General features: G+C 37.6%; 3 protein-coding genes and 1 long non-coding RNA gene across 4 annotated transcripts; 2 read left to right on the forward strand and 2 right to left on the reverse strand.

Annotated features, from left to right (window-relative positions):
• Nucleotides 1-593: 593 nt before the first annotated feature.
• Nucleotides 594-3246, reverse strand: LOC111265677 (translocon-associated protein subunit gamma). Its single transcript, XM_022842547.2, has 3 exons — nucleotides 2886-3246; nucleotides 1910-2100; nucleotides 594-1663 (listed from the first exon to the last, which is right to left on the reverse strand). Exons 1-3 carry the CDS (start codon nucleotides 3022-3024, stop codon nucleotides 1439-1441), a joined length of 555 nt encoding a protein of 184 aa, XP_022698282.1. The 5' UTR covers nucleotides 3025-3246; the 3' UTR covers nucleotides 594-1438.
• Nucleotides 3247-3550: 304 nt separating this feature from the next.
• Pfdn2 (prefoldin 2) lies at nucleotides 3551-5832 on the forward strand. The gene is made up of 3 exons (XM_022842548.1): nucleotides 3551-3851; nucleotides 5206-5329; nucleotides 5497-5832. Exons 1-3 carry the CDS (start codon nucleotides 3718-3720, stop codon nucleotides 5695-5697), a joined length of 459 nt encoding a protein of 152 aa, XP_022698283.1. The 5' UTR covers nucleotides 3551-3717; the 3' UTR covers nucleotides 5698-5832.
• A 391-nt stretch (nucleotides 5833-6223) lies between these two features.
• On the reverse strand, nucleotides 6224-10119 carry Nurf-38 (Inorganic pyrophosphatase Nurf-38). Its single transcript, XM_022842546.2, has 3 exons — nucleotides 9768-10119; nucleotides 7085-7448; nucleotides 6224-6901 (listed from the first exon to the last, which is right to left on the reverse strand). Exons 1-3 carry the CDS (start codon nucleotides 10031-10033, stop codon nucleotides 6452-6454), a joined length of 1080 nt encoding a protein of 359 aa, XP_022698281.1. The 5' UTR covers nucleotides 10034-10119; the 3' UTR covers nucleotides 6224-6451.
• A 91-nt stretch (nucleotides 10120-10210) lies between these two features.
• LOC111265679 (uncharacterized) lies at nucleotides 10211-12402 on the forward strand. Its single transcript, XR_002683571.2, has 2 exons — nucleotides 10211-10758; nucleotides 11617-12402. It is a non-coding gene; the product is annotated as an uncharacterized LOC111265679 (long non-coding RNA).
• The last annotated feature ends 1091 nt before the right edge of the window (nucleotides 12403-13493 follow it).

The following is a 13493-nucleotide window of genomic DNA, read 5'->3' on the forward strand; positions in this document are numbered from 1 at the left end:
ACAGCAAGATAGAACGGACAATGAACTCTAGATATCGGATACTAGTTTGACCTCGAGTTGTACTGACAATAGGGGTAAAGGCAGTGATGATTATCACCTTTATGCGAGTTGGTATAACTGATGAATAAAACTACGCAATTATTTTTCTACCTTGTTAGAGTCATAGAAATTATTTCTTTTGAATAAGTGATAGTTGTTATTGGTTTTTCGAATCCATCTGTAGTGGTTTCGGTGCAGGTGTCCGATCAACAGTGCAATGCAGACGAATCATTTTGCACCTATGCTGAGGGACTCCTTGAGGAAATCTTTTTTGTTGTTGATTTTGTTCAGTTCCGTCACCGCCATTGATGTTACAGTGGTATATAGATGTTACAACATGTAACGGAGGACAAGGAATTCTTAACACCTAAGCTCTACCCAACATAATTTCGTGATGACAGTTAAGATAATTATAGCGTCCATGACATGACTATGACGAAACGACTGAATCAGTAATGAAAAAAAGAATAAAAATTACGAAATTTCCGATAAGAAATCTGCTATGTTCAATTTCATTCAGTATGTTGTTAGGTACAAAGAATCACACTTCTGTATGTTGCTTTTATTCATTCATCTTGATTTATTTACAAACGAAGTTGTAGTACAAACCCATTTTACTCTTTGAACCCGTTTGTGTGTTTATATAATCAAAATGAGTGTGTTAACGTTAAATTTTCTATCGCTACATATTTACTGTATGTGTCAAGCACATCAATGTTGCCATTCAATCAATAATCATGTTTTGGCCGCCTTTCGAAGTAGTAATCAAGATTATTTATAATACAACTACATTCAGTTACATTCAGCATGACGTTCGATAATTAATTCCATTATTTAATGCGTATTCATTCAACGATGGTGGATCGCCCTATGTTGTACTCATTCTCGACTTTCGTTGTATGCTTTCATACGTACCACTTCACTCCCACTTTATATCATAAACATAACATTTTAACACCTCGCCGCACTACGAGCGATTACTCGGTCTCTCTTGCACTAAAAACACGTTATTGGTGATACACAGCCCTGACCAGTTATGTCTTTACACATTCAGAATTTTTTTCTTCTACTCATTCTGGGTATACTTCATGTCTATGTTAATTGTAATTGCTTTTGTTTCGGTTATTTTTTTGCAGAAAAAATAACACAGTCACCAGAGGCCATGCACGTAACGCCATGCTCCATTTGAGCATTATAATTTTATGATATCTCAGACTGATAACGTGGATTGAAATATACTAAAATACCAAGATAACCAATTATTCAGCTGCTTTCAGCACCACTTTCAAACGGCTCTCAAATATGCCATTGTCGAGCTCGCCTAAGCAGGTCGACATGTGAAATAAGCGATAGGGACCGCGCAAATTTGGTTAGTTTTAATAGAAACAACTTGTTTCTCTTATTTGTTCCCAGTAGAAAGAAAGGCGACGATTCCAGCCGATCCAGCAACCGAAATGATGTAGTTAAAACCTGGAGGATATGTGCGGAACAGATAGAATCCGAAGAACACAACAAGACTGAGGAAGAGAGCGTTGTTGTAGAAAATTGAAAAGTTTGTCGCTTCGTACTGAGCCACTTCGTTTTTTTTGCACAGAACTCGTTCGTCACGTTCGTCCCGAGACACCTATAAAACAGCAAAATGGAAAAATAAGAACAGAAAAGTGAGACAACGTAAAGGCTGCTTACGGATAGGGGCTCACATAAAATGGCGCTTTTTCATTTATTTAAATGTGGCTTCATTATCGCATTATACAAAACTAATTACATTGGATATTGCTTTTTGTCCCTTGTGATTAATGCGATTAATGTGATTAATTGATAATTAAAGGTTATAAAGGAACAGATATAAAGGAATCGAGCTCTCCCTCACCTTTCTATCGCCAATCTCCTGCGCCACTTCACGATTGATGGCCTGTTCCCTCTTCTGAGCAAGTTTGTGCTTCAGAACCAACTGTACTTTTCCATAAGCCAAAGCCATCAAATACGTGGCTAAAGCTGTGACAGCGCAATATAAAATCATATTTGGTAGAATTTCCAACTGCTGGATACGCCAGAACAACCCTGAAATTTTATAAAACAGCGATAAGCAAATTTCTAACTAAAAACCCTACTGATGTTCTACACCAAAAAGCTACGTTTATTTCTAGCATCTAATTTAGCACTGATACCAATCAACACTGAAAAAATCAGGATTACTGAACCAGCATCGTGTGTCTAGTATATAAACATATAGAAATAAAATTATGGACAAGTTGAGATTAAAACAGTGTTTTTCATGTTATTTCAATAGTTTGCTTTATGGACTAAAGTAGATCCTTCACATTAATCTATTTTCAATTTGAAGATCGTATACCAACTATGCATAACATCAACTCATTTTATCTAACGACTGAGCTGTAACCTGTTTCGCAAAGTACGATAAGGCCTGTTATTAGATGTTAGATACTATAGAAAAACCGTATCAAGGAAAACCAAGAAGTAAAACTATATTCCACAAATATATTATTTAGACAACCAAGAAACGGGTCGTAAGTGAAGTCTTAGCGTATGAATTCTAATTACTTTTTTTTTTTTTCTAATTACTATATGCCGCACGAATGGAAAAATCAACCTTATAACTAAACGGACATTATCCTCTTACGGATATATATACCTCTTACTGGACAGAGTGCCGCTGTGAACACTGTATCAATACACTCTAAGTAACTCAAAATAGTTATTTTCCCAGGTTGCTTCAACTGACTAGATTTTCGCAAGACTAGATTTTTTGAATCGGTCATTGAAGTCATTTTCAAATGAGTAGATTTTGTGAATCGGAAATGAACGATGTACAGGTATTAACTTACATATAGGCAGAGCTGACACAATGATCGCATTGCCATAGAAAAGAGCCGAATTTTTACTTGTTACATTATTCGAAAATTGTTGAAGAAGCTCATCCTCTCGCGTGAGTTTCTTGCTCTTGGTGGCCGAACCCGATGACATTTTCCGTCCGTGTTAGACTGTCTCTTCTTCTGCCAAAAAATGTCAGGTCTTTTGGTAGACCTTACACCGTATGATGTGAAACGGACACTGTTATGTCAACGGCTTAGCTTAAGCCGAACCGAACTTTTGCTCCGCTAATAGTCTGTGGCTGTCGTCACGCCGGCTGTTCGCCTACGGTTGCCAGCGGAGAACGCAGGTGACGTGGTCTGCCAACGTAACCGACGAGAAACTATCGCGTTGAAATTTACCCCTGTCAGCGGAGAGAGGAGGAAAGCTTAGACCACATTCTTTGACTCGATTATGAATAATTGGTTCTTGATAACAATGCCGTGACTACAGCATACATTTAGAGCACAAAATAATAACAATGAAATTAGAACGATTGCAGCAGAAGTTAAAACTCTATACTTTTTGATAGATTCTAGCTTGTAAACATTGCTTGACCGGTGCAACACGCGATCTATCTCAGCAGGCAGCTAAACTCCGTTGTTGAGTACCGGAGAGCAGACACCAAAAACAGAGATGGGGGAGGGGGTTAGCAGCAGTAGATCCACCGTGTTTTGTTGGTGTTTGAGTAAATGTGTTGAGGATTGTGCATCAAGTAAGCGATTTTAGAGAAATAGTGTTCGCAACATAGTGCACCATTTTTCTAGTGTCTGTAGCAATAACGAACAGATAGTAGCGGTAGCAATCATGGCTACTTCAGATGAAAAACCCGTAAAGATGACGCAGGAGAAAATAATGGAAGGTTTCCAAGCGCTTCGCAATGAACAACGGCATTTGACGTTGAAACTGTTCGAATTCGAGCAAGATTTGAATGACCATAAGTAAGTAGCAAGGCAGAAGGGTAAAGTAGTAGTAAAAAGCATGAACATCAAGAAATACCAATAAAATTGTTATAATTGTGAGTTGTTTATCGCTCCTTTAAAGGGTGATTTGAAATAAGGGAGTAACAAGAGACGCAGCGAAATAGCACGCGCCATGTGCCAACTTTGATGCGTACGAGCAGCTCGTCTCTTTTCGATTGATAGATGCAATAAAAATATCTAGAAAGACTAGAAAACGAAATTTTATTGAATGCAGGGTGGAAAACATACTTTTGGTTATATATAAGTAAATTAAAAAATAATCCGTATTGAATGGATTAGGCGTCATATGAGCTTATAAGTTACCAATAATTCTTATGAAAACGAGAGCCTCTTCGCAATGTTATAAAGGACATTACATTTTTATATTTTCCTTACGAATCACGCGGAATATATCATATGCATATATTTTAAGTAAAAAACTTGAAAATGTATATCAAATTGTGTGTAGTATATAAGCCCAACAAGCAGCCATATCCAGCCCTCTAGTGAATACAACAAAGGTAAATTGATCTTAATGTCTATTTTTCTATGAGTGTGTCGATCAGCGCTATTAATTAAAAGTTGATTTAAAAACTATAAAGTATAAGCACCACTTTTAGGAACTACTCACACAAAGATTTCTCGTGAATTTTTTTTTACTTCGATAGGGTAGTACTCGGTAAGGCGTAAGGTTACGTTGGTGTTCCAAAATACTTTAGTTAGCATTTCTTCCTAAATGTTTCTCAATAGGATCAGCCGAATAATGCTTTTCGGTCTCGAAAACAGTGCGGTACCACATACCAAAAACAGCATGACTTATGGCGGGTAACTATTTTAAAGCTAAGCAAATTTAAGTAGTGTGCATATACTTCCTTTATTAAAGGAATTAACCGGCGGTGAGTAAGGGTAGGAACGCAACCGAATCTGGAACTTACATATCTAATTAATATAATCTCATCTCTGCCCTATTATCGTTTTATTGCCGCGGAGTGCCCTATGTAAAGTAACTCGATTGGTCTGGTTGCTTACCATATTGGACAGTTCCATTTTAGGATGCGCTGTGCCATATATTTTTTTCTATACTTAATCGCGGTTATCATATTACAGACGAAGCGGACACCAGAACAAATCTACGGATCGTCTTTTAGTGTCCACTACTGAACTTATAAGACGCCATTCAAATTCAAGCTACCAAGCTTCGACTAAAAATACCCGTTGAGTGGAATCAAATCCCTCTTTCAGATCGTAATGAGCAGTATATACGTATAAAAGAAATAATAATGTAGACTATATCTTAACTTATGTTTGTTTCTTTAAATATCATCGGTTACAGTATGGTGATAGCAACATTGGAAAAGGTGAATCCCGGACGACGATGCTTCCGAATGGTGGGTGATACACTTGTAGAAAGAAACGTTAAGGAGATTTTACCTGCTGTGCGCCAGAACCGCGATCAGGTAGGATATATATACAATATACAACGGTAACTTAATCTTAATCCTAAAAGCTATGTAAGTCTATTTTTCTATGAGTAGGTCGATCAAGCGCTATTAATTTGATTTATAAAACAAGTACAAATACTACTAATACATAATCTTTGTCCGATTTTTTTATATTCTTCTAGTTAAGTAATCTAGTCGAGGAATATAACAAACGGATTGTCGATAAAGGCAAGGAGATCAACTCATATCGGGAGCAATATGGTATCGAAATCCGACAGGAAGGTCCGGGTGGGGCAAGCGTTGGAGCACGCCCCGAGAGATCTGACTCTTCTAGCCTGCCGAGCAAAGGATCTAGTAACTCAGTGCTAGTAGAGGGAAAATAAGTAGATTTGACAAAAAAAAACATTGCTCCAGCTTATTACATATTACTATCAATGCTGTCACCCGCATGGACCGGCAACAATATTTAAGCCTACTGTAATGTAAATAAACACTACTATCTACAACTAATTCCTTTATTTATGATGTATTCACTGTTACCATTGTATATTTATGTTAAATGATTAGGTGAGCTCAATTGTTTACCATTCCTGATTTTTTTATATTTTTTATATATATTATATATAGTGTATATTATATTCGCAGAGTACTTTATTAATTATTCTAAAAATGCTACTAGTGCTAGTAACCTTTGAAGTTTTTTTGCTGAATTTTTCCAATCTATAATATTAAATATACATATAAAATATATATAAAATCCAATAAAATTTGTAGTCTCACGGGAGATTGCGCTCAGAATAAAAACATTTAAGCTACTAACACAGTACTGGTTTTTAACTTCAATTTAATAATATTAAATTATTTTACATATAATCTTGAATGCTGTGACTAGCTGTGCAAAAAAGACAATTTGTTTTTAGCGCCACCATTTTATATTATTTGATGCATTATTTGATTATGTCAAATCGGTTGCTTACGCTTACATTGTAAATAGCAATAAAAAAAAATGATGATAAAAATAAAAATCTAGGTTCAATATAATTGTCTCACTGAGAATGGACATTTCACATAAACACGTTGGTACTTGATTACCACGCCACTTCTTACGTTATCAATATAATTTAAAACTTCAATTCTTTATTGGGCGTTCACGTAGTACCATTTGTCAATGGTGGATTCTCGGCAAGGATTAGCGGAGAACTCTGACGTTGATCCAACGATCGAGTTAGCCTCTTCTGGGGTAACTCTGTATTTGCCCTGTGTGGTCACAGATGAGCAATTAATCTTCCCCGTATCTGCAGCTGCCATTAAAGCGACCCAGTGCTCATGTGTCTCCGCGATGATTTTCTCCGCAAAATCGCGATCCTTCACTTGACCATCGAAAGCGAATTTGTTAGGTGGCTTGCCGTCTGGAATTTTGTAAATTCTGAACCACTCGACGGTAGCTTTGAGTAGACCAGGCATAAGCTTTTCGACATCAAGAATGTTGTTGAGCTCTGGTGCTTGGGGGTCTTTGATGTCGATGGCAATCAGCTTCCAATCCGTCTCACCCTCATCGATTAACGCGAGTACGCCAAGCACCTTAACCTGAAATGAAGTAAAGTGATTGCTAAGCAGTTTGTCGATGAGATCTGTTGACTCGGTCTACACAAAGTTCGAAATACGGCTACGTGGCATTTCCAGCTGCAACCACACATTCGCATCAGTGTCACCAAACTGTTTCCTATTGTTAAACGCATTATTTGTATATTAATCTGCCGTTAATTTTACCTGCACGATCTCTCCGCGTTTGGCAATTCGGTGCCCGATCTCGCAGATATCAATCGGATCGTTGTCGCCCTTGAATCCAGTATGAGCATCGGTACGGTTTGGGTCCTCCCATGTCTGAGGAATAGCTCCATAGTTCCAAATGTAACCGTGGTGCGGGAAAGGGTTCTTGACGAATCTCAGCTGTTCCTTTTTGACGTCTTGCTTGATGGGGTTTAACGGCTCTCCAGTGGCGATTTCCATCTTGGCATTGGTCCAACGAGGGACTTCAACGACCATGTTGTAGATTCGATTGGCTTGATCAGCCCACATGGGGATGTCGTGAAACGGGGAAATAGCCTGCCCGCTAGCATTTCGATAGTATATTCTAGAAGAGCAACATTGAAAAAGGCCGTCCATTTACAAGGAAACTCGAACCGCACTTTTCCTAATCTTCATAATCGCGTCATGCTTTCTTAGGTTTTCTTTTTTACAAGATTTCCAAATAAACACTTCCTGTAGTGATCGTGCAGAACAAACTAATATATTAGTTGATTATTTTTACACACGCTGGACTGCCTGAAGTATTTTTAATTTGAATATGTTGCTAGAGAATGCTCTTTTACTCAGTGCTTGCGTTCAAAACACTAACTTTACACTTATTCGAGCTTTTAGCTTTTTTTTTTGGGCAGCTCCTCCAAAATTCAAATTTCGTAAAAACGGTTCCGAATACAAACTCTGTACTAAACAAGTCGCTCTAAAGGCATCCTATTGTAAAAATAGCTCGGTTTTTAGGCATTTCTCTGCATTTTAAAACATTTTTAATGTTTTTGCTTACACGTAGAATTCTTACAAACAATTGAAGTTATCTAGTACAGCTCCTATTATCGGATTAAGTGTGGTTAATTGGAAGTGGATCCCGAGTAACAGTGGGCACTATGGGGTTGGCCAGTTTTGTCGCGAAACATCGTATGACATTACTTCTTCACATCATCTAGTAAGGTCCCACTCTACTTCATTGGGTAAGTCCAAAGGTACCGCCCGATAACACTGGTTTATCAACAAAAACTTGAAATTTCGTTACGGCCGAAATTTGACAAGTAATCTTTTGACATATAGACTAGCCAAAGGAGCAGCCTGAATCTACAAGGGTAAATTAAAAGTATGACTTTATCTAACGTTGCTGTTGTGTACCTTGTTTTTCCAAAATAAAATTGTTTCAATGGTTCACTATCGATACATTCTTTAAGAACCAAAATCATTGTCAGAATCATTTGGTACAAGCTGGCTGTACATCATTAGATCGCTTCACTGGCACAAAGCCAAGAACCGCGTTCGTATATGTTGTGTTCGAATGGGCTGAACTAACAAGACGGGGGTAGCGAAACGGCTAGCTCGGATTCATGTGCCTTTATGGCTCCAGTGAACGACGCAACAAGTTTAAAGTAAAAGTTATTAGATGCAAATAACATATTTGCGTATTCTGGGGATTATCTCACTAAGTATGTAGATGCAAACGAGTAATTGAAAATAATACAGATAAAAAAGGCGCTCAGTTTTTTTTGGATAGCCAAGTGTATGGTAGACTTGTAGGCCTCAGTAGCCCAGCCGAGATTCGATCTGTGTTCTTCTCAGAATGTCATCGCGGCGTCACTAACCATCCCGCGGACATATCAAATATCGAACATTGGTTGATAGATATTGCTAAAGCAACCAGTCTGTATGCCAGATTACATGTAAAATTAATACATGTAAAAAGCACCCGGAAAATATTGTTAAGAAATTATTTTTTTAAAAAGAAAGAAAAAATATTTTGCACGAATGGTTAAATCCTATCGTACTAGAGATAAGCGCCTATGTAATGAGCAGGCAATTTATACGCGTCGCCTAGCCTCGCCTCAAATTAAAAGTCGTTTTTTCTTTGGGGGTTAGAACACGAACCTAAACTACACACGTGACCAACTTTTGTTCATATGTTACTTAGCAGTACTTGATCATACACCAATCAACTCTGTTTAAAGACTACGTATGGCTACACCAGTTGAGTGGATTTTCTTTAAAGCAAGTGGGAGCAATAAAATATCAATGCGACCATTAGTAACTATAACAGGCAGTCTTCACAACTGATAACAACTGAACACAACTGATATGATATGATAAACGTTTTCTAAAAATTTCTACAGTACTACATTAAGGACATTTATTCAGCGGATTCAATACATGCTATAAAGCGACCATAACGCAAATAGGACAAATACTTCAACAGTCGACTTTAACAAGTAGAGCAAGAACGAAACATTCGCGAACCTTCCTGATTAGAAATCCATTAACAAGGACACCTTGAGCTGACCGCATTGGGTATCTGTGGCAGACAGCGCACTCATAAAGACGATGCAATACGCTTTCAAACATAATATTATAGCAATCTATAAAACCAATATACACACTCGGCGCTTAGACACTATAAGCAATTTAAGTGTCTACTATCCAAATACCTAGCGGTACCATTTGTATATAACCCTGACATAGTGCTCCACAAACATGTAATTGGTATCTATAGTGACAGCTATCGACGGGCTAAACAGGGAAAAGCATTTTTCTATCGAGCCACATTTCACTCAACAACGATCAACGTCCCCTGTACGCTATTAAATACATACTAGTATAATTTACTCATAAGACAAAACCCATGAGTCAGTTTACGCACCGGTACGATGTGCTGTTCTCAGTTCCACGCTCGACAGTATGGAAATCGATCATATTCGTAGCGTTGGGTATATTATTAGCCGTACGTTTTACAATGGAGGCGGAAAATTTTGCCGAAATCGTTTGACAGAGAAGAAACGAGGTGCACCCGATAGGGTTCTTGATCGGAACGACACCGGTGACGCTTCGGTTTCCACCGCACGAAAGAAAGTAGCCACGAAGTGTTGCCGCTGTTCGCACGCTGCAATAGAGACCCGAGCGCCACATCGAATCGACGGGGTGATGACGTCTGCTAACACGCTAACAACACACACACGGGCACACCTGTATCGAAGAATCAGCTCAAAGTTGCCGCGCCAATCAGCGGGCCAATCGGAATTTTGCCGGTGCTCTATTCGTTTACCACTGCGTGGAAGAACGCGCGGCGCGTTTGGTAGAACGGCAGTCTGGCAGCACCCCTTTCCACTGAAAGCAGAAGACGAAGAAGGACGATGCTCCCGCGCCGCATGATAATAGCACGAATGAGAAAGGTTTCCATCTGTGTTTGGAGTGCGCTTCCTAGACGGCGCCACATGCTAATGGATTGACGGAGAAAACGGGAACCGTGCGCACAGCATAAATTTCAACCATAAATTGCAAAGCATTAGTTGACAACTGGAGATAATAACATAGATATAGTAGCATATTGGTTTATTTAAGAAATACTATTTGCTCATAGCATACAGTGTTAAAGCGTGTTATTAGTATTTAGCAGTTTCAATTTGTATGTGCACAGAGAGATACAATTCAATATGTGGTATGATACGGACGACCTTCTTGAATTTTTGGTCTTCTTGCCAAGCAGCGAAATATGCTTGATGATGACCCCATAAGTGAAAGGAGCCTTCGCTGGGGCCATTTCACATATTTTACAAACTCTAAATCCAGGTTTGACTTTGATACAGAGCTTGAATAACATCGTCAGACAAGGATTCTCCGATAAATATTGCTACGTATGTACTTTGTGAGGTTCACGTACCCTAACTAATCTACTTATGTTTATAATTGTTATTTCTATTGCCAATAGTAGAAATAATTTATCGAGATTAACGCTTAGAGATTTTGCATATCTAATTCGAACGTGACACATGAGATTAATTCTAAATTTCAAACAGTAAAAAGTTAGAGCCTAATGTCGTTCATTAAAACCGTTTGTTTAAATTTTCATTTGGACTCTCGCTCCATATTTGTCTATATATATATATATATAAATATACAATGAATGATTTACTTTTTAAGTAAATACTTTTGAAAGTGAAGTAGCGAGAACTTCGTTATTCATTAGAAGACCAAATTCAGATGTAAGAGTATTCAAAAATTTTGAGGATCGGTTGCTCGTGGACCAAAATTAGAGATTTTCTAAACATTCTGTAGATGGAGCACGTGCCAAATGAAATCGTATGCAGCCATTATATAAGATGTAAATACTGTGATTTACTGCAGCTAACTGATAATTGCTAGATGAGTGTATGCGTGGCTTTGGACGTATAGTGTAGTTTGCTAGTATAAAAGGCAAAAATAACACCAAAAAAATATTTAATGAACTCGATTAATAAAGAAAAAACTGATGCTTACTTGGAGGCGTTTTGGGACTCAAATGTTAAAAGTATTTGTATGACTATTTGGACAAACGGATTCAATGAAAATCAGATCTGTTAAAACTTTTGTTGTGTTTTAATGAAAGCACAATGTATCATCTTCCTTCTATATATCTAATTTAAGCCTTATTTTCTCCTATAAAGGTATAATATTTTCGCACGACCGAGTAGCCGGAGCTTTGTAGTTTTTTTATAATCTTTTTTTATTTATAGTCAGTTTCATGGGGCCGACTGTGGGACTCATTTACGTGTCTGCAGGCAGATGGAACCTTACTCGGTTTTACAAGACTGCACTAACAAGACTGAATAAGTACAAGACTGCTAGCATCTTTGTTACTGCTTGTGAGGCCTGGAACCGATATCTCGAAAGGAGAGAAGAGTTCTTCTTGCGCCTTGTAGTCCCTCACGAGAGGAAAAATCCAACTATATGCCACCAAGGCCCAAGATACGCATGGGGACTATGTGTCTAGGAGGTCGAACACACACACCTCTCTGTAGAAGTGCCTCGAAAACTCCAGAACCGGAAGCTATCAATTGCTCCAGAACGAGAATCAGTCAAAAGATAAAACACAAAAGTAGCTGCTTATCTAAGGTCTTCGTGAATTGTGTGTCCGTCTACTGCTTTCTTTTAATTAGTGAAGGCAAATGTACCATATAATGATACTTGGAAAGTTCGAGATTGAATGATAAAAAAATAAGTTAACTAAGACAAAGTGTCGAAAGTGTGCTACAAGAGAGTACATCCGTTGAATTATATGAGATTAATCAAAACGCCTATTTGGAAAGATTCACGAAACGTAATAAATACACCTTTGTTGTACTACCCGTAAATTTATTACTATTAATTTAATGCCAAAAATTATAAATAACATGCAGACCATCACAGAGTATATTCTTGGCCACGCATTCAGTTGCTTAACATTATGCTAATTATGAAAATCGATATCAACACATTAAATAAATCAAAGGTGTCATTTTTGCATGATACACGCGCGTAAATGCATAGTTTCCTTGTTTCACATTCTTTATGCCATTGAAAATGGGTACCGTGCTATTGCGATAATTTGTTTTATGTCTATTGCTAACTGTTTCTTTGTTTTCATGGCTTTTCTTACTAAGATAATTGGAAATGGTAAAGCTTTAGACTTTTCTACTAGTTAAAAATTGCCTGTACTCAAGTAATGTGAATCTTTTAAACTTCATAGTTTTTTGCCAAACTGACCGCCAAATATGCTTTCACTGAGCTATATTTTGGGCTCTAGCTTGAAGCGGTTTCTGTAACTACAAAAAAATATGGTTTAGAATCGTTGTTTATTTCCTTTATAGTGAATAAAGTAAATTAAGCTTACTACTTTGAACGCAGAATCAAGAGGTAGACAATAAAAAATATACTTTTATATAATATCTATGCATAATCACGTAAATGCTGATAATTCACAGGACCGCCAGGCAAAGGTATCTTTGACCAATAAAAATCGGAATGTAGGCACTGCCAGTCAAAGTAGATTCAACAGAGCTCTTATGCCAACGTAAACTTTCGTTGATGAACTTGTAGGGAAAAGCCTTATCGAAATATCAGTTCAGTGCAGGATCTGGATAACGCGGGGATGTTACGCGAGTTATACATGCAGATTTACATTCTTACTTCGACAATCCTTAGTATTAATCAAAGAGCGTGCACATCAGTGATCCTCAATTGATAATAGCATATAGAAAGACGGATCAACTACTTTGAAAATATATCTAAATTGCGCAAGACTAGGATGCTTTTGCTCAAAGAAGCAGATTTCATCAGACTTGAGCATTTTGTTTCGTTGCAAGCATTTGAACTTACGACAGAGTAAGGAACTGAATTCATCTAATAATTTCCTCAGCGACCAAAAACTACCAAAATACAGTAAAGAATCTCAGTTCTATTTTACTATAATTCAATACAAGATGACAAATTCAAATCTATAGGGATGCGACACATAGGAAAGTCTGCATTGTGTCACCAGCTTTTCGTTTAATATCATTAAGGTTAAAAGTTCCTGTGGTTCATCCCGTAGGCTCCCTATGTTTTCTATAGTTCACTCGGTACGTTTGAACCC

The sequence above is a fragment of the Varroa jacobsoni genome, unplaced genomic scaffold (assembly GCF_002532875.2).
Source record: "Varroa jacobsoni isolate VJ856 unplaced genomic scaffold, vjacob_1.0 scaffold_998, whole genome shotgun sequence".
Lineage (NCBI taxonomy): Eukaryota > Metazoa > Arthropoda > Arachnida > Mesostigmata > Varroidae > Varroa > Varroa jacobsoni.